Source organism: Nannospalax galili, unplaced genomic scaffold, assembly GCF_000622305.1.
Source record: "Nannospalax galili isolate Female #2095 unplaced genomic scaffold, S.galili_v1.0 scaffold853, whole genome shotgun sequence".
In the NCBI taxonomy this organism is placed as follows: domain Eukaryota; kingdom Metazoa; phylum Chordata; class Mammalia; order Rodentia; family Spalacidae; genus Nannospalax; species Nannospalax galili.
In genome coordinates this window covers 362,495-386,924 of record NW_008332825.1, presented here as the reverse complement: position 1 = coordinate 386,924, position 24,430 = coordinate 362,495, and the positions used below count along the sequence as shown (strand labels likewise).

General features: G+C 45.8%; 1 protein-coding gene across 1 annotated transcript in view; it reads left to right on the top strand.

Moving 5' to 3' along the window:
• LOC103729722 (core histone macro-H2A.2) overlaps positions 1-24,430 on the top strand; it is a 67,325-nt gene that overhangs the window by 27,579 nt on the left and 15,316 nt on the right. Inside the window, exons 3-7 of the mRNA XM_008827794.1 lie at positions 9,218-9,324; positions 11,173-11,370; positions 14,811-14,921; positions 16,706-16,805; positions 20,921-21,010. Coding sequence (XP_008826016.1) covers positions 9,218-9,324; positions 11,173-11,370; positions 14,811-14,921; positions 16,706-16,805; positions 20,921-21,010 — 606 coding nt within the window. The remainder of the gene's footprint in view (positions 1-9,217; positions 9,325-11,172; positions 11,371-14,810; positions 14,922-16,705; positions 16,806-20,920; positions 21,011-24,430) is intronic.

Here is a 24,430-nt window from a genome sequence, read left to right as displayed (position 1 = left end):
GAAAATTTTTTAAATGTAAAAAGAAGCTGTGAGTTGGAGAACTTTGGGTAGTGGGGGTTGCCCAGGCCCTGCTTAATATAAAGCAAGTATCTTAGGGCCAAAGCCAGATTTTCTGCTCTGGTTTTCTTCCTATAAAGTCCATTGATTTTTGAATCCTGGTACCTGGGCCCCAAGCTCCAAGCCCCAGAAATTCAGATTTATATCCTGGGCACTGGGATTTTTCACAGCTTCCTCAGTTGGTGCTGATGAGAGGCTAGGCTGGGTAATAAGTAGGACTTAGCCAGATTCAGGTGGGAGGGCAGTCAATGAAGGTCAGGGAGGTGGGAATGAGGGTGAAGCCAAAGTTTGACAAAAAGAAGTATGGGGCCCTTTCCAGGAACTGAGGAAGTATGGTGTGCACAAAAGAGAGCCGGGAAATGGGAGGGGTAAGAGAGGAGACGTGGGAGGGCAAGGCAAGGCCCTGGATCCCATGGAGGATGCACACATTTTACCCACATGCACAAAGACAGACAGACAGACCGGGGCGCTGCAGGCACCAGATGACCTCTGAGAGCCTTTAGGTGGAGAGCATTGACAAAGAGCAATGCCAGAGCCCGGGGCACCAGTGGGGCTGTTTTAAGCTTCATTCCAGTGTTGGTCAAGCCCTAACACAACCTGGCACTTCCTCCAACTCCCAGAAGGGGAGGCACAGCTGGGAACCAGTACTCACAGCATCCACCCCACAGTGTCCCCCTGTGGGGTCATCCATGTTGTGAAGGTGCCTCATTCACACAGGCATGGACTCTCCCAAATAGAAGATGGTGTTGTTAGACCCAAGGTGGCGGGAGGAGCAGGTTTGGGGTATTTTTTTTTTCCTTTTGGGACAGTGTCTCACCGTGTGTAATAGTTGTATTTATATGGCTGACAAAATGCCCAAGGAAAACAACTTAAAGGGAGGAATTATTTTGGCTTCTGGTAAGTGGTGGAGCAGCTCAGATCTTAGCAACCAGGAAACAGAGCAGAGCAGGAACAGGAAGGGGTCAGGACAGGAAACAGCCACCAGTGACCTTCCTCTAACCAGGTCTCACCTTCCACATTTCCACCACCTCCCAGTATCCAGGGTTTGAGTCCATTCATGGTCTAAACCATACGCTAGGTTTAACGATCCCTGAAAACACCCTCCATACCCAGCTGTGTGCTTTACTGATCTCCTAGGCATCTCTCAATCCAATTAAGTGCATGGTTAAGACTATGACATCAGGCTGGCCTTAAAATCTAAATCCTTCTGCCTCTGCCTCCTGAGTGCTGGGATTACAGGCATGTACCTCCATGCCTGGCTTGGGAAATGATTTTGATTTGGGAACATGGTAAACTTGGTTGCCTGTGGAACCCCTAAGGGATGCTGTCCAGGTGGCACTCTGGTGGGGCTGCGGGTGCAGATGTGACCACGTGGGCAGGTGGAGACACAGGGCCATGGGTTGGATGGCATTCCTCCAAAGACTGTAAACCCAGATAGAATGGCAGGCACACAGAGCTCCAGGACACCCCGACTTTGTGGATCAGCAGACAAGGAAGAATGTGTTAAGGAAAGAGACAGACGGTTGAAGGCATGGCACTCTGTGATCCAACCTACATTTAAGGAGGTAGTTTCCATTTTCTGTGGGCTCGACAATCCAGCTTTGGTTTAAATTATAAATAAAATGGGGGCTGGACAGGTGGCTCAGCAGTTAGGAGCACTGGCTGCTCTTGCAGAGGACTCTGGTTTAGTTCTCAACACCCACATGGTGGCTAACAACTGTCCATAGTCTAGTTCCAGGGGATCCGACCCCCTCTTCTGGCCTCCCTGGGCATTGCATGACATGGGTGCACTTACATGCAGGCAAAACACTCACCCACATTAAATAAATAAATAATTTAAAATTGTAAACAAAATGAGATGTCATGGACTCTCCCAAAATAATATACATGAACTTTAGAACATCCCTTTTGACTGAAGAAATTATTCTTATTACTACAGACACAGCCATATTCTCAATGGTTGCTACTGCTGGAAGAGGGGCACCCAAGAGGCCAGGGCTCTGACAGTGAAGTCTGTGGTCTTGCACAGCTGTCTCAGCCACTCACCAGAACAGCGATCTCCCCTCAGAGTTAGAAATAAGACAAATCCAAATAGACCCAGTTTCCATGGATTACCAATATGAAAATTTTTTGTCCCCTGAATCAATAAAACTACTCAAGAAAGTAGCAAAACTTGATCATTTGTGTGAACATATTTGTCATCACAACATTTGAAACTCAAAATACAATGCCCCAGCTTTTGATTTAGAAAACATGGTCACTGAGCTGGCTTGGTGATTCAGTGGGTAAAAGCACTTGCTACTTGTGTTTGATTCTCAGAACCCATGGCGGAAGGAGAGAGCTGACTCCTGAAAGTTGTGTTATGACTCTGTATGTATGTGTGTGTGTGTGTGTGTGTGTGAGAGAGAGAGAGAGAGAGAGAGATACACACATACAATAATAGTAAATAAATAATTTTTTTTAAAAAGAACTGGCAAGATGATTTAGTGGGTAAAAGCACTTGCTGCCAAGCCTGACAACTGATTTTGATTTCTGGAACCCACATGGTGGAAGGAGAGAACTGACTCTCAAAAGTTGTCCTCTGACCTCCACACATATGCAGTGGCAAGTACCCACCCCCCCAATCAATAAATAGATTGTAATAAGAAAAAAATATATTTTAAAAAGAAAGCATGGTCACTGTATAAATGAATTGTTGATTAAAAACAGTGACAATAAATACCTTTCAGACAATTTATTTTATCATGTGTGTGTGTGTGTGTGTGTGTGTGTGTGTGTGTGTGTGTCTGTTTGAGGATATGTGCACATGAGTGCAATGCCTCCAGAGGCCAGAAGAGGGCATTAGATCCCCTGGATCTGGAGTTATGGATGGTTATGATCCTCCAATGATGGGTTCTGGGAACTGAACCCGGCTCCTCTGCAAAAGCAGTCTGTGCTCTTAACTGCTGAGCCATCTCTCCAATCCCCTTAAGTTTTTCTCTTCAAAGGGAGAAAAGATAAGGTCCTACCTCTGATTTTTGCACTGGAGCACATGGTCAGCTTGTTCTCTTACAAGTTGTCAGAAGGGTCAGTCCAAGAGCTGACACATTCATGAGCTCTACCTTGCACCCTCCATGGTACTGCTGTGGAACTGCCTGCCTGTGCTGCCTGTGGCCCTATCCCCCACACATCTGTCCAACAAACTGGAAGCAGCCTAACCTTCCTCAGGGGCTTCTTGAAGCCACAAGCATGTAGGGCTGTTTTGGAGGCTGTGGAACCAGCAGGGATGAAGAGTCCCAACCATTGACTCTGCTACCATGGAGCCAACTTCTGCCATGCCTGCACCTCCATAACAGACTGTATCCCCTCTAACCATGAGTTAAAATACACCCTCCCTCCCTTAAGTTGCTCCTGGTCGGGTATTTGGTCACAGAAATAATTCTATTGCTGTTTTGTTTTCATTTTACTTATTATTTTTATTTTATTTGTATGAGTGTATTGCCTGCATGTATGTAAGTGAACATGTGTTGTGCAATGCCTGAGGAGGTCAGAAGAGGGCATCAGATCCCCTGGAACTGGGGATATGGATGGTTGTTAGCAGTCATGTGGGTGTTGGGAATCGAATCTGCGTCCTCTGTAAGAGCAGCCAGTGCTCTTAACCACAGAGACCCTCATGCCTCTGCTCCCAAGTGCTGGAACTAAAAGGCATGTGCTACCACACCTAGTTTTTTTGGGGTTTTTTATTAGTTTTTTAATGTTTTATTTATTATTTTTATTTTACATGTATAAGTGTATTGCCTACATGTATATAAGTGCACCCATGTCATGCACTGCCCATGGTGGGTGAAGAGGGCGGTGGTCCGAAGAGGGCGTTGGATCCCCTAGACCTGGAGTTATGGACAGTTGTTAGTTGCTATGTGGGTGCCAGGAATCAAAACTGGGTCCTCTGCAAGAACAGCCAGTGCCCTTAACTGCTGAGCCATCTCTCCAGCCCCAGGTTTATTTATTTTTATTTTATGTGTATGAATGTGCTTGGTGCCTATGAAAGTCAGAAGATGGTATTGGATCCCCTGGAACTAAAGATGGTTGTCAGCCATCATGTGGGTGCTGGGAACTGAACCCAGGTCCTCTGCAAGAACAGCAAGTGTTTTTAACCACACTAAGCCATCTCTGCAACCCCAACTCTATTGATTTTCTTTGTGATCTTTCATTTTTAGACAATATCTCACTCTGTGGCCAGGCTGCTCCCACTCACCGTTCTTCAGCCTCATCCTCTTGAATGCTGGAATTATAGGTGTGCACCACTATGCTTGGTTTGATATGATGTATTACTTCTATGAGAAAGGGAAGTTGGGCATCAACCTGATGCCACATAATAGGTAATGTGACATAAGCTAATGTGGCATCAATTTCAAACCTCCTGCCGCATTGTCCCAGCAAGTGTGTCCATGCTTCTTAAACTGCAATGCTACAAACTCAAACTGCAGTCTTTAATTCCGAAAGCATGGTCACAGGGCTGAAGATATGATTCACTGGGAAAAGGGCTTGTTATACAAGCTTGAGGACCCAAATTAGAAACCCAGAACACTTGTAAAAGCCAGTCGCACTAGTGTACACCTGTAACCCCAAAACTGGGGTTGAGGGAGACAGGTGGATCCCTAAGGCTCTCTGGCCAGCCAATCTAGCCAAAACAGCAAGCTCCAGGTTCAGTGAGAGATCTTGTCTCAGAAAGTAAGGTGGAGGGTGCTGGAGAGATGGTTCAGTGGTTAAGAGCACTGGTTGCTCTTGCAGAGGACAGGGGTTCGTTCAGTTTCCAGCAGGCACATGGCAGCTAACAACCCTCAGTAACTTCAGTTCCAGGGGATCTGATGCCCTCTTCTGGCCTCCACAGGCATTGCACAAATGGGTGCACTTCCATTCACACAGGCAAAACACTCATACACCTAATATAAAAATAAATAATTTTTTTTAAGTAAAGTGATGCCGGGAGTGGTGGCACTCTGCCTTTAGTCAAGAGGCAGAGGCAGAAGCAGGCAGATCTCTGTGAGATAAAAGCTAGCCTGGTCTACATAGCAGATTTCAGGCCAGCTGAGTCTACAGGGAGACGCTGTCTCAAAAAATAAGTAAGGTGGAGAGTGGTAGAGGGCACCCGACTTCAACCTCTAACCTCTACATACATGCACAGATGAGCACACCTGCATACAGGTGTATACACCCCCACACACACGCACACTTGCACAGACACACACATGCACACACACATACATATACCAACATGGTCACTGTGTCAGTGAACTGTTGGTAAACACACTCCATTGCTCAGTATTCTAAGAAAAACATGGAAACTGATTTGCAATTCTTTAGCACTTTTCACTATGGAAATGCTATATAAATATTTAACTCTAATGTTTGTTTTATTCTGATTTTTTTTCTAATCACATTTGCTCGATTCATATGGCAGGCTTATGCCAAGTTTCTTCTATTGCTGTCGAGTCTATGAATGATAGTGTCTTCATGTGCTCTGCTATTTGGTTGATTGTAAAGACGCATGCATATCTGCCTGTTCATTTCAGAGCTGAGTATTTATGCCATTGGACCAGCAGATGCCCTCAAAACACACATGGACAAAAACAATTCATGCAAACACATAGTTTCCCCCTTCCCAGTGAAATATGTTAGCCCACTGCCTCTAGCTTTCTAAGTGAAGAAAACTTTCTTTAAAACACATTCATCTTTGTTCATTTGTGTGTGTGTGTGTGTGTGTGTGTGTGCTTTTTTGTTTGAGACAGCATCCCACTGTGTAGCCCAGGCTAGCCTGGAACTCATGATCTTCCTGTTTCAGTCTCCTACAAGGTGGGATTTGCAAGGATGCACCACCTCACCGAGCTCATTCACATTTTTTTTAGGATTTATTTTTATTTATATGAGCAGGAGAGATGGCTCAGTGGTAAAGAGCACTGGCTGTTCTTGCAGAAGACCCAGGCTCAATTCCTAGCACCTACATGGTGGCTAACAACTAACTGCTCAACTGTTCCTAACTCCAGTTCCAGGGAATCCAATGCCCTCTTCTGGCTTCCACAGGCACTGCACCACATGGGTGCACTTACACACATGCAGGCAATACACTCACACACATAAAATAGAAATAATAAATAAAATTTTTACTTATGTGTATGTATGTGTGTCTGTGTAAATGTATGTCATGTATATCAGATCCAGAAGAGGGTATCAGATCCCTTGGGGCTGGAGTTACAGGTGGTGTGAGCTGCCTAATATGGGTGCTGGGAACCAACCTTGAGTCCTGAAAGAGCAGCAAGTGCTCTTAACTGCTGAGAAATCTCTCTAGACCCTCATTCACACTTTTTCAAGCAAACAATTTTGACTTAGTGGATCATCTTTCTAAAAGAAAAGAAGAAGAAAATCTTTAATTAAATAAAGCAAATGTTTACAAAAACAATAAAATAAAAATTGAAGAAGAAAGAAAAACAGCAAAATAAGACAGATAATAAGAGGGTCAACTAGATGGCTCAGCAGGAAAACGTACTTTCTACGTAATCCTGATTATCTTTGTTCAATCCCCAGAACCCCCGTTAAGGTGGAAGGAGAGGACCAACTCCACAAAGTTGTCTGCTGGTCTCTACATGTGGGTGTGTGCCACACACCCACACACATACATTACACACACAATCATGAATAAAATATTTTTAAGAAAATAAGAAGACATAGAGAAAAAAATGGTATAAAGTACCAGATGTGTCCAACCTGTGGCCCAGGGGCCATATTCACCCAGAATAGCCATGAATGCAGCCCAACACAAAAATCAAAAACTTTAGGGTGGGTGAGACGGCTCAACCAGTAAAGGCACTTGATAAACCTGGTAACACAAGTTTGAACCCATGTAAAAATGGAAGAGAATGGACTCCACAAAGTTGTCTTCTGACCACCACATGTGCACATATACATATACCATGCACACATACACATGATAAGAATAAAATAAGATTTGAAACAATGTAAAGTTATATTGTGTGAATGTTTTTTGTTGCTGTTTGGGTATTTTGCTTGTTTTGTAACTCGGTTCCATGGTTGTCAAGCAGGAACCATGTAGATGATGTTATCCTGCCACACAGCACAGGCTGGACACACCTGGACCAATTCCACAAAGTTCATTATTTTAATAGTATATACAGCTTTGCCAACATTGCTTTTTATAAGCATTTCACATTTACCAAATGCCATGTTTGCTGACGTTAAAATCATGCTTACCTCCTGAGGGATATATTGAAGACTCCTGGGCCTCAATACGCCTTCTTTTTTTGGTCTGGTTTTTTTGTTTGTTTGTTTATTTTCGAGATAAGGTCTCCCAGTAGCCCTACGTTAAAATCATGCTTACCTCCTGAGGGATATATTGAAGACTCCTGGGCCTCAATACGCCTTCTTTTTTTGGCCTGGTTTTTTTTTTTTGTTTGTTTATTTTCGAGATAAGGTCTCCCAGTAGCCCTGGCTGGTGGCCTGGAACTCACTATATAGATCAAGCCGGCCTCAATCTCACAGAGATCCACCTGCCTCTTCCTCCCAAGTGCTGGGATTTGAGGCATGTGCCACCACACCCGACTACAATATGCCTTCATATCCAAGCCCATCTTTAGGAATTAGACTTTTCAGGGCTAGCATTCTTCATAGTATAAATCAGTTCCTCCCATCCACTTTGTTGGGTGCGGGGTTTGGCACATCAGGCAGGGTAGGGGAATTATAAAAGGTAGTCTCTTTGAGTACCAAAGACAGACTTTACCTACATCCCTATATTCTCAACCCTCCCCCTCTGTGGACTGAATTCTGGCCTGCTCAGGATTTATTTCTGCTGCCTGGCTTAAATAAGAGAGGTGATTTCACTCTTGTGCATAAGAAGTGTAAAAAGACAGTCCAGGCCAGGCGTGGTTAATCCCAGCACTTGGGAGGCAGAGGCAGGCAGATCTCTGTGAGTTCAAGGCCAGCCTGGTCTACATAGTGAGTTCCAGGACAGCTGGTACTACAGGGAGACCCTGTCTCAAAAAGACCAAAAAAAAACAAAAGGAAAAAAAAGACAGTCCATATTGGTAAGGAGGCTCAGTTTCCTCCTGTCCTTGATCCCAGGTTCTTGATCACAAATGGCTGCTCAGAGTCTGACCATCATGTCCCCAGAACAGAAGTAGAAGGGAAGAAGGGCTGTTCTGTGGACTTGTCCCAGGAATTCACAGCAGGTTGTCTCCCATTGGTCAGAACTTAATCCCATGATCACACCAACAAGGGAGCATGGGAAATGTTAGTCTTTCTACCTAAGATTTTGCCAGAGGTCATTGCTCAAGTGCCTTACATGTCTGTAAGCTGAGTGTACTTCAGCTTTCTTGATTTCTTTCTAAGCCCAGGAAAAGCAACACACACACACACACACACACACACACACACACACACACACACACACAAAGTAAATATAGTCAAATTCAAATTCAAAGCCATTTCTAAAGGAGTGGAGTCCAGACACTGTTCTGGTTTGCTTGGTGTTTCTGAGACAAAAACACTGACCAAAACCAACTTGGGGAAGAAAGGGTTTATTGCATCTTTCTTTTCCAAGTAACAGTTTGTCACTGAGGAAAGTCAGGGCAGGAACCTGAAGGCAAGTTACTGGCTTGACTTCTGGCATGTGCACAGTCTACTTTCTTTTATTTAATATTTTATTATTTTTATTTTATGTGTATGAGTGTATTGCCTGCATGTATATGAGTGCACCTGTGTTGTGCAATGCCCATGGAGAACCAAAGAGGGTGTCGAATCTCCTGGAACTGGAGATATGAATGGTTGTTAGTTGCCGTGTGGGTGCTGGGAATAGAACCTGGGTCCTCTGCAAGAATGGCCAGTGCTCTTAATCACTGAGCCATCTCTCCAGCCCCCAGCCTGCTTTCTTATACAACCCGGGACCACTTTGCCCAGAGATGGCACCACCTACAATGGGCTGGGTCCTCCCATATCACTCAACAATCAAGAAAATGACTCACAGACATGTCCACAGGTCAATCTGATAGAGGAAATTCCCCCAAGAGAGGGCCCCTTCCCATGTGTGTCAGCTGAAGCTCTCCAGCACAGAGCTGTTCCGCAATCAGCTATTAACCACCTGCCCCCCCCCCCGCCGCCATTATTGTTTCAGCGGAAATCCTGGAATTGGCCGGGAATGCCGCAAGAGACAACAAGAAGGCCCGGATAGCCCCCAGACATATTCTTCTGGCCGTTGCCAATGACGAGGAGCTCAACCAGGTATGTCTGCACCCCAGAGGGAGCAAGGGGGATAGGTGTGACAAGCATGATCCTGGTTGGATCCAGTCAGCTGTCAGTCATTCCTATGACAGTTCCCAATCCCATCTACACACACACACACACACACACACACACACACACACACACAATCTGACCAGGGAAGAAAACAGCGAATTCTAACAGCTCTGTCATTCAGAACCAAAACCAAGTGCCTCTGGAATAGATCCTGCTATGCGTTCAAGATCCTGTTTCCTCACTAAATACAAGTCTATGCTACTGAGGAATGGACAGTGCACATATTACCATCAATTTCTTCACCCAAACCATGTGGATTGTTAATCTGAATCAGAATAGGTGAGTTCTTATTTCTGTATTAGAACTGATTGACTCCAAACTCAAGTGATTGCCCTCCTGGCCCAGAATACAAAAGCTTGCAGGAAAATAGTATAAGATGTTTATTTAGATTTATGTCCTAATCTCATTCTTCTCAAACTAAAGTATCTTCCAAGTGCCAATCCATCATAGATGGATCATTTCCAAAAAAATGTAATAAAAATTGATCACTAGAGAAATGAAAGAAAAATACATCAACGCCAAGCCTCGATTGTCAGATTCAGTAGTGGTACAACAGCTGCCAGTTTGCTGTAAATATCTCTAGACACGGTGCTGTCTGTGCTGCTCTCGGCAAGTGGCTGTCTAGCAGTTTGTGGTCAAGCTGTGGGTTCAGACCAACCACTGGTTCAGGATATATACAATATATGAGTGTAGATTGATTATTTGAAATAAATAAACATATCAACTGGGAGGTGCATGGGTCAAACGTGTGTTACTGAAGGGATGTGTGTTAGCACGTGCAAGCCCCTGGCTGGCACCTTGTGTTAACCTTTGAACGTAGGTTTGACCATTTGTGCTTTCCACATGTGTGGCCCTTTGCCCTGTTGTCATCTGGAATTCTGGAGCTCTGGGCAGCATCCCACTTTCAACTTCTCCAACTCCTTTAAACTTTTTTTTTTTTTTTAATGTCTATGTGTATCTTGCCTGCATGTAGGTAAGTGCACCTCTATCATGCAATGCCCGTGGAGGACAGATCTCAGTTGAGACAGGTGACTGACAGTGAAGAACCTCACTGACTCTGGTTAGACCTGTGTATAAACTGCACTCTTTGAGGTAGCCATTGCTCTCAAACATTAAGTCCCAAATAAGGGAATGGCACTTTACATGCGGGCTCACCCTTGGGCAGTGGATGGCACAAGCTACCTTCACATGTATGTGTTCAGTGGCATTCGGATTCCTCACCACTGGATTTCTTCTACAATTAACTCTCCTTTCCTCCCTATTTCTATCTTCCATCATCTCTACTTCTTCTGTACTGAACTTTCTCCATAATTCATCCTTTCATCTGACAAGCTATAATTTTTTTTAATGTCTATGTGTGTATTGCCTGCATGTAGGTAAGTGCACCTGTATCATGCAATGCCCGTGGAGGTCAGAAGAGGCTGTCAGATCCTCTGGGACTGGAGTTATGGACAGTTGTTAGCTGCCATGTGGGTCCTGGAATTTGAACCCAGATCTTCTGCAAGATCAACCAGTGTTCTTAACCACTGAACCATCTCTCTAGCCCTTCTCCAACTCCTTTATTCTGTTTTGTTTTGCTTTCTGTGTAAGACCACAGGATGCCTTGGTACCTACAGAGAGATGCTTTACAGGCAAAACACAGACAAGCCGGAGACACTGTGTTAGGCTGTTTCTTTAATCAGAGACCAGATCCAAGCCTTGTTTTGCTAATGCTTAGAACTGTATAAAACGCCAGCTCTTTGCCATATGAGTGTGTTTGTGTTTCTCTCTCAGCTGCTGAAAGGAGTGACCATCGCCAGTGGAGGTGTCCTGCCCAGAATTCACCCCGAATTGCTGGCCAAAAAGAGAGGGACCAAAGGCAAGTCAGAGACCATCCTTTCCCCACCCCCAGAGAAGAGAGGAAGGAAGGCAGCATCTGGCAAGAAGGGAGGGAAGAAATCCAAGGCTGCCAAGCCACGGACATCCAAGAAGGTGAGCCAGGGAGTGTGTCAGGAGCTGGGCATTCCCACTGCATAGAGTGGGGTACCCCACTCTGGAGATCTAACCCAAGGGATGAGATTAGGAGAAGGGGCCTTTGGGAAGTGGGAAACTCATAGGGGCACATCCCTCGTGCTCAAGGTTAGTGACCTTTAGTTTCCCTTCTTGTTGCTGTGATAAAATACCTTGACCAAAACAACTTCTAGAAAGGTTTATTTTGGTTCACAGTTCAAGGGTATGCAGTTCAGGAAGTCGAGGTGGCAGAGTTTGAAGCAGCTGGTTATATCACATCCATATTCAGGAGCAGGGAGGGAAGAATGAATCCTCAGCTCCTTCCTCCATTTCATCCACAGTCCAGGATCCCTACCAGGAAATGGTACCACCCACAGTGAGTGAGACTTCCCACCTCAATTAGCGAATTCAAGAGACTCTCTCACAGCCATGCCCAAAGACCCATGTCCCAGGTGACTCTAGAGCCTGTCAGATTGGCTTTTAACACTCATCATCAGCGTGTCCTTACAAGAGGCCTGAGACAGCCGCTTCACCTCTTCCACTACTTGAGGACTGGGTGATATAGTGTCACCTGTGAGAAAGCAGGCTCTTGATGAACACAGAATCTGCTAGAACCTTTACCTGGAGCTTGCCAGCCTCCAGAACCATGAGGAATATATTTCTGTTGTTTGAAAGCCACCTGGTCTGTGCTATTTCTCATAGCAGGCTGACTGGGCTAAGACACTCACATAATGAGAGGGAAGGCTAAATGAAATGACCCACCAGCAATTCCAAAAGACTGAAGACTCTGCAGCAGGCCACTGGGAGAAAGTGATACAAATGTGTTATGGTGAGCCAGAGAAGGTGGTGCAGGTAATCCAGCATTGGGAGACTGAGGCAGGAGGTTTACAAGTTTGAGGCCAGCCTGAGCAACACAGTAAGACTCAGTCTAGGAAATAAAAGGGGGGAGAGGGTATAGAGAGAAGAATAAAGAACCTTTGAGACTAAAGCTCAAATCTTCAAAAGAAGGCATGCTGTACATTTCCAAACCCAAAGAGTGGTGGTTTTCAGATCCAGTTCTTTTTTAGCAGAGCTGGGATGGAACCCAGGGCCTTGTGCATGTTAAACAAGTACTCTCCTGCTGAGTCACACTCCCAGTCCTCCGCTCCCTTTTACTTACTACCTGTGTTAGTCAGTTTTCATTACTGTAACAAAATCACTGAGATTCAATATCTGAGGAGGAAAGGTTCATTATGACTCATGGTACTGTTCACCTGGTCCTATGGCTTTGGGCCTACATCAAAACAGAACATTATGGTGGGAGTATCTGGTAGAACAGAGCTGCTCACTTCATGGTGGCCAGGAAGTAATGAGAGAGAGAGAGAGGTTGGGGTCCTAGTATCTCCTTTAAGTCCACCCACCCAATGATCTCACTTCTACTAGGCACTGCATCCTAAATGTCCACCACCTCCCCACAGTACCATAGGCTGCCTCTGAAACTTTTCACCACAGTGTTTGAAGGACATTTAAGAGCCAAACTGTAACATCGCCCCCTCTAAAATCAGGAGGGATGTTAACCTGGAATATTGCTTCTCTTTTCTCTGCGAAGCTCATGTTGGGTGTTAAGCCATCTCCAGGCTCCCCTACATAGTGCCCTGTGTTTGGTCAATAGATTTCAGGTGTTTTGTGCAACTTCTAAGCCAAGTGGCTAAGCTCCATAATGCCACCTGTGGAGAAACATTTTCATATTTGGTCCAGTACAACAACCACTAGTCACATGTGGCTACTGAAATCTGAATTAAGATTAAGCTGGGGAAATAGCTCAGTGGCAGAGCATTTGCTGGCATGCACAAGGCCCTGGGTTTTATCCCAAGCACTACAACAACAATAATGACAGCAGTAATAATAATGCCAAGCGTAGATTTAACTGTTCAAATGCACTAGCCACGTTTCAGGCACTCAGCAGCCCCAAATGGCAGAGACATGGCATTCCCACCACAGATACTTTTGTTGAATGGTGGCAGTATTGCTTGAGAGCTTGTAAAACTGTCATTCCACAGACCTCCAGATGATGTAAAAGATCATACAAGAGTTCCCACCAGTTCCCACCTGGCCCTGGGAAGAGGGGAGGTCCAGTAGTAGCTCTCTGTGACCAGCCAGTTAGCGCAGATGCTTGTTCCAATAAACCCCAAGCATAGAAAATTGTAGACAGGTTAACATAAACAGCCAAGAATAATGTACCTATTATCTAGGTTTGGGTAAGGACTACAGGGGCATGTGAGCTCTTATACTAATCTTTATGATGTTATGGGGGTCTGGTTTTTATTTGGTTTGGTTTGTTTAAGACAGTCTCATACATCCCAGGTTGGCCTCAAATTCTTTCTATAGCTGAGGATGACCTTGAACTTCTGATCTACATCCACCTCCTGAGTGCTAGCATTACAGTTGTGTGCCACCATGCCTAGTTTATGAGGTGCTAGAGATAGAGCTGAGGGCATCATGCAAGCCAAGCAGGCACTCAGAATGGACCTACCATATCATGTTATTCAGCATCCTTTTCTTTGCCTTATCTTGCTGCATCATTTCCCTTCATCAAGAAACAACAGATGTGCCTTCATTGAGGCACACCTTTAATCCCAGTTTACAGGAGGAAGAGGCAGGTGGATCTCTATGAGATGGAGACCAGCCTGGTCTGCATAGCAAGTTTCAGACCAACTGGGGCTATAGGGAGACCCTGTCTCCAAACAAAATTAGAAAAAAAAAAATAGAAGAGCTTGGGCTGTGGCAACAGACTAGAGCACTTGCCTAGCATGCGTGAGGCCCTGGGTTTAATCCTTAGTTCCCTGCCCTAAAACAAAGAAAAGGAGGGCTGGAGAGATGGCTTAGTGGTTAAGAGCTCTGGCTGCTCTTGCAGAGGACCAGGGTTCTGTCCTTAGCCCCCATATGGCAGCTAACAACCACCTGTAACTAACTCCAGTTTCAGGGGATCCAACACCATCTTCTGGTATTGCATGACATGGGTACACTTACATACATGCAGGCAATACTGTCATACACATAAAGTAAAAAGAAAGAAAGAAAAGGAAGAAACATCAGAGAGAATAGTGGAGGGGTGAGCCAAGTACAAAGATATATATGTATGAAAATGTCATAAGGAAATCTTTTGTTTTGGATGCTATAAAGATGGAAGGAAGGGGAGGTAGGAGGGGAAGGGAGCAAAGAGGGCCTAGGAGTCTGCCTACCCAGTATCAGAGCACATGCCCACATGCCTGAGGCCCCACATTCAGTCCTTAGCACCAAAGCAAACATTCAGCATAACACAGCACACCACCTGACCACTTCCTGTCATATCCCAGTTGGTGGCAGCCATGGAAGAACCATAATGCAGCCACACGGGGCTCTATGTATGGTTCCTCATCTGTCCTTCTGATTTTTACTCACAGTCCAAACCAAAGGACAGCGATAAAGAAGGAACATCAAATTCCACCTCTGAAGATGGGCCAGGGGACGGGTTCACCATCCTGTCTTCGAAGAGCCTCATGCTAGGGCAGAAGGTAATAAAGAACCTGGGGCTGGGCTGCAGTAAACCTCTGTGACCTTTTCCGAGCCTGTTGTTTACAAGTCACCATCCCTCCCTCATCCCATGCACCCCTGAATGACTTTCACCCTTGTCTTTAATTATTCGTTTTTAAATGGAACAGCTATGGTGATTTCCTCATGGTGAGAGCAAACCAGCCCTTGCTCGAGCTGACGCTGTTCAGCCAAATGTCAACCTGGAGATTCTAATCAATAGATAGAATGATATTACTGATTCAGCTGCAAAATCCAAGCCCCAATTATGCCTGCACCCACCATGAAAAATCCATAGCTAACTGCCAGTCTCCAAGAGGCCTCGCTTGCTTCCATGATTCAGTGTCATTTTTCAAAGGGAGAAAATAGAAATATAGGTTCCTTGAATAGGCCCAGAGTTAGAAATGAATTATTTGCCAGTAATCCCATCTACTTGCCTTCCTGGGTTGAAGAAAGAAAACTAACAGGACAGATTCACTGACAGGACACACAAATAGTTCATTTCCATGTATGTAAAGTTTACTGAGCAGACAGTTTATCTACCAAATCAACTGGGACTGAAATAAGATACACAAAATGGTCAGTGAGTCATATCTTTGACCACTGAGTGTTCTCAGTCTAAAGATCAAGCTCACCTCCATTCAGTATCTGGGGATGGCATGGTCTAAAAGGAGCAGGGACATGGCCAGTTCCTAATTCATCCATGGTGAAAGAGATGAGGGAGGCAAAGATGTGGAACGTCTGTTCCCTCCAGGGCCTTAAGGTTCTTCTCAGACTTATCTAGGGAACTGGAAAGTTCCTGCTCACTTGGAGAAGCAGTAAGATGTGCTTTTCCTCCTACTCTGCTGCAAACTGCAAAAGGCAGCCCCAGGAATGTGGTCCTAGGCTGGGGGTGTAGCTCAGTGGTAGAGTGCATGCAGGAGGCTTGGGTTCCATCCATAACACAGAAGGACGGGGGGGGGGCAGAAGAGGTGGGGGGAAGGAGGAAGGAGAGGAGGAAGAAGGGAAGGAGAAGGAAAAGAAAGGGGAGGAGGAGAGGAGAAGGAAGAAGAGGAAGAGGAAGCAGGAGGAGGAAGAAGAGGGGGAGGAGGAAGAAGAGGAAGTAGAAAGAAGAGGGAAGAAGAGGAGGAAGAAGGAAGAGGAGGAGGAGGAGAAGCCACAAGGCAAGAGCAGGCTGGCAACCAGAGCTCATTCCTGCCAACGCAGCAAGATCACTGTGTGCAGCACCTGCCCCAGGTGTTCTGAACTACTGCAGGGCAGAGAGGAGAGCAAGGCCTGGGCTTCTTCCCACACAGAGCTACTGAGAGGATGTATCGATGGAAACCAAGGCCACCATGGCTGGGAATAAAAGCCACAAATGATGAGGGAAAGAAAGAGAAAGGGAGGTCTGGTTTCCATCCCTGGCACAGGAGGCAGGCTTGTTGCGTGCTGGCTAGCCTCAAAATGGAAGTCAGAACTGCTGACCTCAAAGGAGCCTGCTATAATCCAAACACCTGAGGTCCAGGCATTGGTGGCACAGGCTTGTAATTCTAGCCCTTGGGAGGTGGAGGCAGAAGAATCTGCAGTTCAAGGCAAGCCTTGGCTACACAGTGAGTTCCAAGCCAGGCTGGGGTACATGAAGCCTGATCTCAAAGCAAGCACCTGGGAGACTCAACCCCTATGTTGACCCTCAGTCTGAGTAATTGAGAAAAGCAATGATAATGAGTAAATTGTGAAGATTCTCAGTAGGATTTGAGCTTCCTCTCTTCAACTTTTCTTTCTAACGCAGCTATCACTGACCCAGAGTGACATCAGCCATATTGGCTCCATGAGAGTGGAGGGCATTGTCCACCCAACCACAGCCGAAATTGACCTCAAAGAAGATATAGGTAAGGCCCTAAGATTTGGGAGGGCACCATGGCATAGCCCACCATACATGCTAGTCCTTGGGGAGTCAGCTGTCCTGTACCTGAGGGCCACATGAGCTCTGTCTCTGTGGGATATACTAGAACCTCTAGAGAATTACTGTATTTGCCTCAGTGTTTGTATCTCTAGGAGTTTAACAGCAGCTCCTGGCCCTCTCTGGGCTTGCAGCCCTCCTTGGACCCTGGGTACTGGTACTGGCCCCTTAGCCCTGCGTTACAGTTCTTTGTTTCACTTTATTTTATGCATATGAGTGTTTTGCCTGCATGTATATAAGTGCACTATGTGTATGCAATGCCCATGGAGGCCAGAAGAGGGCATCAGATTCCCTGGAACTGGAGTTACAGATGGTTGTTAGCTACTGCATGGGTGCTGGGAACTGAACCCAGGTCCTCTGCAGAAGCAGCCAGTGCTCTTAACCGCTAAGCCAGCTCTCCAGCCCCTCTCTGGCTCTTTACAGCCTCTGTTCAGCTCCTGTCTTAGTTCTGCTTCCGCTGTCCCCTTGGTTCCAACCCTGCTGCTCTCCTGCAGCTGTCAGGCAGCCAGCGCCTTGCCACTTTCGTAGCTCTGCCTGCCAACTGCTTAGCTGTGGCTGCCGCTGCCACTCCACTGTCTCAGCTGCTGTTTTTTCTCATGTTACCGACTAGGCTGTGTTACTAAAAGTAGGCAAGGCCACTTGAGAGGGCCTTATATGGGGCTAGAGAAGGGCTCAACGGCAGGATCACTTGCTGTTCTTGCAGAGGACCCACATGGCAGCTCAGAGCAACCTAGTTCCAGGGGATCTGATGCCCCCTTCTGGCCTCCATGGGCATTGCATGTACATGGTGCACATACATGCAGGCAATACACTCATACACATAAAATTTTAAAAAAGACTTTTATTAGGCTGAATGTTGCAACACTGGGGGAGATAGCACAGGAGGGTGACTCCCAACTGACCCACTGTGCTGGATAGCTTTAATGTCAACTTGACACACCTGGGTTGAGGGAGCCTCAATTGAGGAATTTCCTCCATTGGACTGGCCTGTGGCCATGTCTGTGGGGCATTTTCTTGATTGTTGAGTGATGTGGGAGGGCCCAGCCCACTGTGAGTGGTGCTGCCCCTGGGCAGGTGGACCTGTGTTGCATAAGAAAGCAGGCTGAGCAGGGGCCAGGAGAGCAAGTCAGTAAGCAGTGTTCCTCCATGGCCTGTGCTCCAGCTCCTGACTCCTGGTTCCTGCCCTGAGTTCCTATCTTGGGCTCCCTTATGAACTGTGACCCAGGAGATGTAAGATAAATAAACCCTTTCCTCCCCAAGTCGGTAGTGGTCAGAGTGTTCTGTCACAGCAATGAAGAAACAAACTAGGACACCCACCAAAGTGAGTTGAACAGTCCACCTACATTGTCAGAAGAGAGGGGAGTATAGAAACCACCATAAACCTCTCATGCAGATGAAGGCTTCTGCTTGCACCAATCGTAGCATTGTCTCTTGAACACCAATCACAGCAGTCCCTGTGCTAAGCTATCAGGGGAAGTGTGCCTTCTCTAGCCTAAGTAGAAGTGGTCTCAGGGTCATTCAGAGTTCACTAAGGCTTATGACAGCAAACATTCTGGTATAATACTTTGAAACAGCCCTGGATGTGGCTGTTTTCAGGAGCTGGAGCAATCAGCTGCAATCCTTGGGCAGTTTTCCCTAGGCATCCAGAAGTGTTCCAAACAACCAGTGTTAGGATAAGGATAATCCGGCTGGCTGTTTGACTGACAACCCTTTTGCTCAGGGCAAATGATGGAAAAGCATGGGAAAGTCCAACAGCCACCAGGCAGACATCAACTGCCCCATCCCTGATGTCTTTGTTTAGTCACTCTGAACATCAGAAGGAGTGCTTATCTAAGAACATAAAGAACACCTGGGCATGGCGCACATCTTTTCTAATACCAGCATTTGGGAGGCAGAGGCAGGCAGATTTCTGTGAGTTCAAGGCCAGGCTGGTCTATATACCAAGTTCCAGGCCAGACAGGGCTAACATAGTGAGGCCCTGTCTCAAGTAAAAAAAGATCTTGCCGGGCATGGTGGCGCACGCCTTTAATCCCGGCACTTGGGAGGCAGAGGCAGGCGGATCTTTGTGAGTTTGAGGCCAGCTTGGTCTACATAATGAGTTCCAGGACAGCTGGGGCCACAAGGAGACCCTGTCTCACAAAGACAAAAAAAAAATCTTTAACACCAATAATGACTTCAACAGATTTTTAACAGTGCTTTAGCAACGCTTAACACCTTCCCAGTGACCCCAAGAGAGGTGGGTCCCCCTCATCTGTCTCACACACAGCCTGAGGTAACTTTACACAGTATTTTTAGTATACCTGAGTTTGGACAGTGACGTATCACGTAAAATTAGGAGTGGAATTTTCCACATGGGTGTTGTTCTAGTTTGCTTTCTGTTGCTCTGATAAAACACTGACCAAAAGCAACTTGAAAAGGAAAGAGTTTATTACATCTTACAGCTCACAGTTCATTGAGGGATACCAAAGCAGGAACCTGGAGGCAGGAACTGAAGCAGAGACCTCAGAGGAAAGCTGACCAATGGCTTGCTTCCCCTGGCTTGCTCAGCTACTTTTTTAATTCAGCCCACCTACCCCCCACCATATGGTACCACCCACAGTGGACTGAGCCCTCCTACATCAATTAACAACTAAGAAAATGATTCATAGGACTGGAGAGACAGTTCAGCACTAGCTGCTCTTGCAGAGAACCCAGGTTGGATTCCCAGCACCCACATGGCAGTTAACAACTGTCTGTAACTCCAGTTCCAGGAGAATCCAACACCCTCTTCTGACCTCCCCAGGGATTGCATAGCACAGGTGCACTTACACACATGCAGGCAACACACTCATACACATAAAATTTTTTTAATTAATAAAATATTTTTTAATTTTAAAAAGAAAGAACATGCCTCACAGACATGGCCACAGACTAAGCCAATGGAGGATTCAGTTGAGGTTCCTTCTTTCCAGGTATCTCTAGTTTGTATCAAGTTGATAAAACAACAGATGCCATGTTGGATGTGGGGGTTGTTTGTTTTTGTTTTTTATCTGTATAAGTGTTTTACCTACATGTATGTAAGTGTACCCATGTTGTGTAATGCCCATAGAGGTCAGAAGTGGGCATTGGCTCCCCCAGAACTGGAGTTACAGATGGTTGTTAGCTACCATGTAGGATCTCTACAAAAGCAGCCAGTGCTCTTAACCACTGAGCTATGTCTCCAGCCCCTGGGCTTGGGTTCAATTCGCAGCACCCATATGGCAGCTAACAACTGTTTATAACTCCAGTTCCAAGGGATCTGATGCCCTCTTCTGACCTTGAGCATTGCATAGCACAGGTTCACTTACATGCATGCAGGCAATACACTCATACACATAAAATTCTTAAAAATAAGCCAGGCATGGTGGCACATGCCTTTAATCCCAGCACTCAGGAGGCAGAGGCAGACAGATCTCTGTGAGTTCAAGGCCAGCTGGGGCTACAGGGAGACCCTGTCTCAAAAAGACCAAAAAAAAAGAAAAGAAAATTGAGAACCAAGTTAAGGGAAGAGCCAGGCTGCCTGTGTGTCCCCTGAAGCCAAGGACTTATAGCACACTGGTGGGACCAAGACCACGGTCAATATAGGTACTGAAGCTGCACCAAAAACTGTATTTTGTTTAATAACTTTTGGCAGGGCATGGTGACGCATGCCTTTAATCCCAGCTCTCAGGAGACAAAGGCAGGTGATCTCTGTGTGTTTGAGGCTAGCCTGGACTACGTAATACATTCCAAGCCAGCTAGGGCTGCACAGTTGAGACCCTGCCTCAAAAACAAAACAAACAAATCACTTTGAGGATTCACATTGTGAGACTGCTACATGTCCAAATCACCCCAACAAGGTCCTTTAACAAAGCTGAGCTGAGTCTGCCAAACAGAAGCCCAGACAGCCCTGCCACTGACAACCACTGGTAACCAGAATAACAAATGGGAAGTTTCTAAGGTTTTCCTGGTCTACTAAGAACATGCCTGACTGTACAATTCTATTGAAAGGACACCCACCATTACTTCTACTGTTCTCCTTTGCAGGCAAAGCCTTGGAAAAGGCTGGGGGCAAAGAGTTCTTGGAAACTGTAAAGGAGCTTCGAAAATCCCAAGGCCCATTGGAAGTTGCTGAAGGTAAGTGTGGGAGTGAGCTGTATCCTCAGCCTGGCTCTGCCCCATCCTCACCAGTCTCCCACATTCATACATGTTCACTGTGTGTGACAAGATACACCATAGCATGAGGACCTGAATTCAATTCCCAAAACCCATATAAAAAAGCCAGGCACTATGGAATGGGCTTGTAATGCCAATGCTGAGGTGGCAGGAGACAGGCATATCCCTAGGGCTCCTTCACCAGCCAGCCCACCTACTTGGTAAACTCAGGCCAGTGAGAGCCCCTGTCTCAAAGGCGGTGGACGCTAAGGTTGTCCTCCAACCTCCACCTGTACACACACAAGTGCACCTGCATGTGCACGAAGATACATGCACACGAGTGCATGCACACACACACACAGATACACATAGCTAATGACAACGCTGATTTGGTGCCAGTGCCAGCCGGCCAAGACGGACAGTACCTTAAAGGGGAGTGAGGATTGAAAGAAAAAACAAGAGACAGAAAAGATACTTGGGAGGACTGTCAGTAGAGACTGCAGCCCCGGTTTATTTCAGCTCTGCCTTTTTATACAGAAGAACTCAATTAGTTTCAACAGCTGTTTTTCCCACATGTATCTGAGGGTCAAGGAGCGGTCAAATACTTGTTTTGTGAGCTCCACCATATAAACACATTCCTCCTGATTTGGCAGATTAGGTACTGGTGTGCAAAACACAAACTCAGTAAACAAGCCTGCCACAGCTTATGTACATAATGGATTAATAGCTCCCAACAATTTGGCATCTCTCTGACCATTTGAGCAGGCTGGTGAAGATCATTTCTGATGCTCTGGGGACTGTAAGTATCTGGATAGTTCATGTTCATGAGCATCAGAGATGTGCACTAAAAATTGTCCAGAGGGACTGGCCTCTGCCTCCCGAGTGCTGGAATTAAAGGCATGTATGATCATTCCCGGCCTTAAACTTCTTTTTAATATAGCATAGAGGAGCCCCAACTTCTGCCATGGGAGGTGAGGTAAGGGATGGACACCAGTGAGGAGATGGGCCCCCCTTGACACTGGGCAGTATGGGCCATAGTATGAGGAAACAGGGAAAGGAGGGGCACAGGAGCCAGAAGTGAGACAGTACCGGGCTGTGCAGAGGGGTCTGAATCTGACCCGAGATAGACCTTAAAGTTAAGGCAGGGACTGTTCCCAACTACGTTGCTAGAAAAACAATGGGTAAGGTGAGTATAGTAGTGCCCACCTGAAGTCCTGGCACTAAGGAGGCAGAAGCATGTGCAGGTAAGAGAACCTGGGTCCTCTGGAAGAGCAGCCAGTGCTCTTAACCTCTTAGCCATCTCTCCAGCCCTAAACTGGTAAATCTTTATTTATAATAATGATTATTATAATAATAATTATTACTATTAGTGTGTATATGGTATATGTGTACAAGTGCACATGCATGTGTGCCACAGTGTGTGTGTGGAGGTCAGAGACAATTTTCAGGATTCAACCATGGGTTCTGGGGATGGAACTCAAGTTGTCAGCCTTGCACAGCAAGTGCTTTTACCTGCTAAACTATCTTGTGGGCTTCGTTTTTCAGTTTTTTTGAGATAGGGTCTTGTTCTACAAAACACTCATACACGTGAAATAAAAATAAACAAATAGGGGCCTGGAGAGATGATTCAGCAGTTAAGAGCACTGGTTGTTCTTGCAGAAGAGCAGGGTTCAAATCCCAGCATCCACGTGGTGGCTAACAACTGTCTGTAACTACAGTTCCAGGGGATTCAACAGCCTCTTCTGTCCTCTATGGGCATTGCACGACACGGGTGCACTTACCTACATGCAGGCAATACACATATACACATAAAATAAAAATAATAAAATATTTAAAAAATACAAATAAATAAGTAAAAATAAAACCTTTTGGGGGTCTTTTTGAGACAGGGTCTCCCTGTAGCCCCAGCTGACCTGGAATTCACTATGGAGACCAGGCTGGCCTGGATCTCACAGAGATCCACCTGCCTCTGCCCCGAATGCTGGGACTAAAGGTATATACCACCACACACAGCAAATAAAATTTTAAATTATTTTTATTTATTTATTTTTATGCATATGAGTGTTTTGCCTACATGTATGTAAGTGCACTCAAGTCATGAAATGCCCACAGAGGTCACAAGACCGTGTCAGACTCCCTGGAACTGGAGTTACAGATAATTGTTAGCTACTAGGAACTGAATCTGGGTCCTCTTGAGAGCAGACAGTGCTCTTAACCACAGAGCCATCTCTCCAGTCCCAAAAGGTTTTTTTTGTTTGTTTTTAGTTTTTTTGAGACAGGTTCTCCCTGTAGCCCCAGTTAGCCTGGACTCCCTATGAAGACCAGGCTGGCCTTGATCTTACAGAAATCCACCTGCCTCTGCCTCCCAAGTGCGGAGATTTAAAGGTGTGTACCACCGTGCCTGGCCTAAAAGTTTTTTAAACTTTTACTTTTTTATTTTGAATTATTTATTTTTATTTTATGTGTATGAGTGTTATGCCTGCATATGTGTAAGTGCACCATGTGATGCAGTGCCTGCGGAGGGCAGAAGAGGGCATCAGATCCCCTGGAATGGAGTTAGGTTGGTTGTTAGCTTCCATATGGGTGCTGGGATTTGAGCCCCGGCCTTCTGCAAGAACAGCCAAGTGCTTTTAACCACTGAGTCATTTCTCCAGCCCCAAACTTTTAAAATAAAAAAAAAAAAAAGCAGGCGTGGTGGTGCACGCCTATAGTCCCAGCACTAGGGAGGCAGAGGCAGGTAGATCTATGTGAGTTCAAGGCCAGCCTGGTCTACAAAGTGTATTCCAGACCAGCTGGGACTACAGGGAGACCCTGTTTCAAAAAGACTAAATAAATTAAAAAAAAAAAAATTAGGGGCCCACAAGATGGCTCAGTGCTTGCTACCAAGCCTGACAATCCCCAGAAGCTGCATGGTGGAAGGAGAGAATTGACTGCTGCAAGTTGCCCTCTGACCTCCTTACATGCACTGTGGCATGAATGTGCACACACACACATATACACAAACAAATAAATGTAATTTTCAAAAGAAATATTAAATTTTCAAAATGAGGTGGATAGCAGCTGACCTCACATGAAGTTAGGACATTTAGTTTAAGAGCAAGATGTAGACTCACCATGCAAAATGGCAGCCAGCAGTGCTCTTGGTCTTGGTGTTAGGTGGATGAGTTGGGGGAAAAAGCCTTGCTAGTGAATCTGAGCTGCAAGCCAGTGCTTCTGGTGATGGTCTGCCCAATTCAGCATCCCTAAAAACTCACACAGAGAAGTGAGTGGGGCCTGACCTTGGGAGACAGAGGAAATGCCACTAATTTCTGCAAGAACTTCAGTTTCTTCTAGGCTGACAATGATTGTAAGGTGCATTTATTTCAAAGATACTAAAACATGAAAAAAAAATTTTAAATGGCT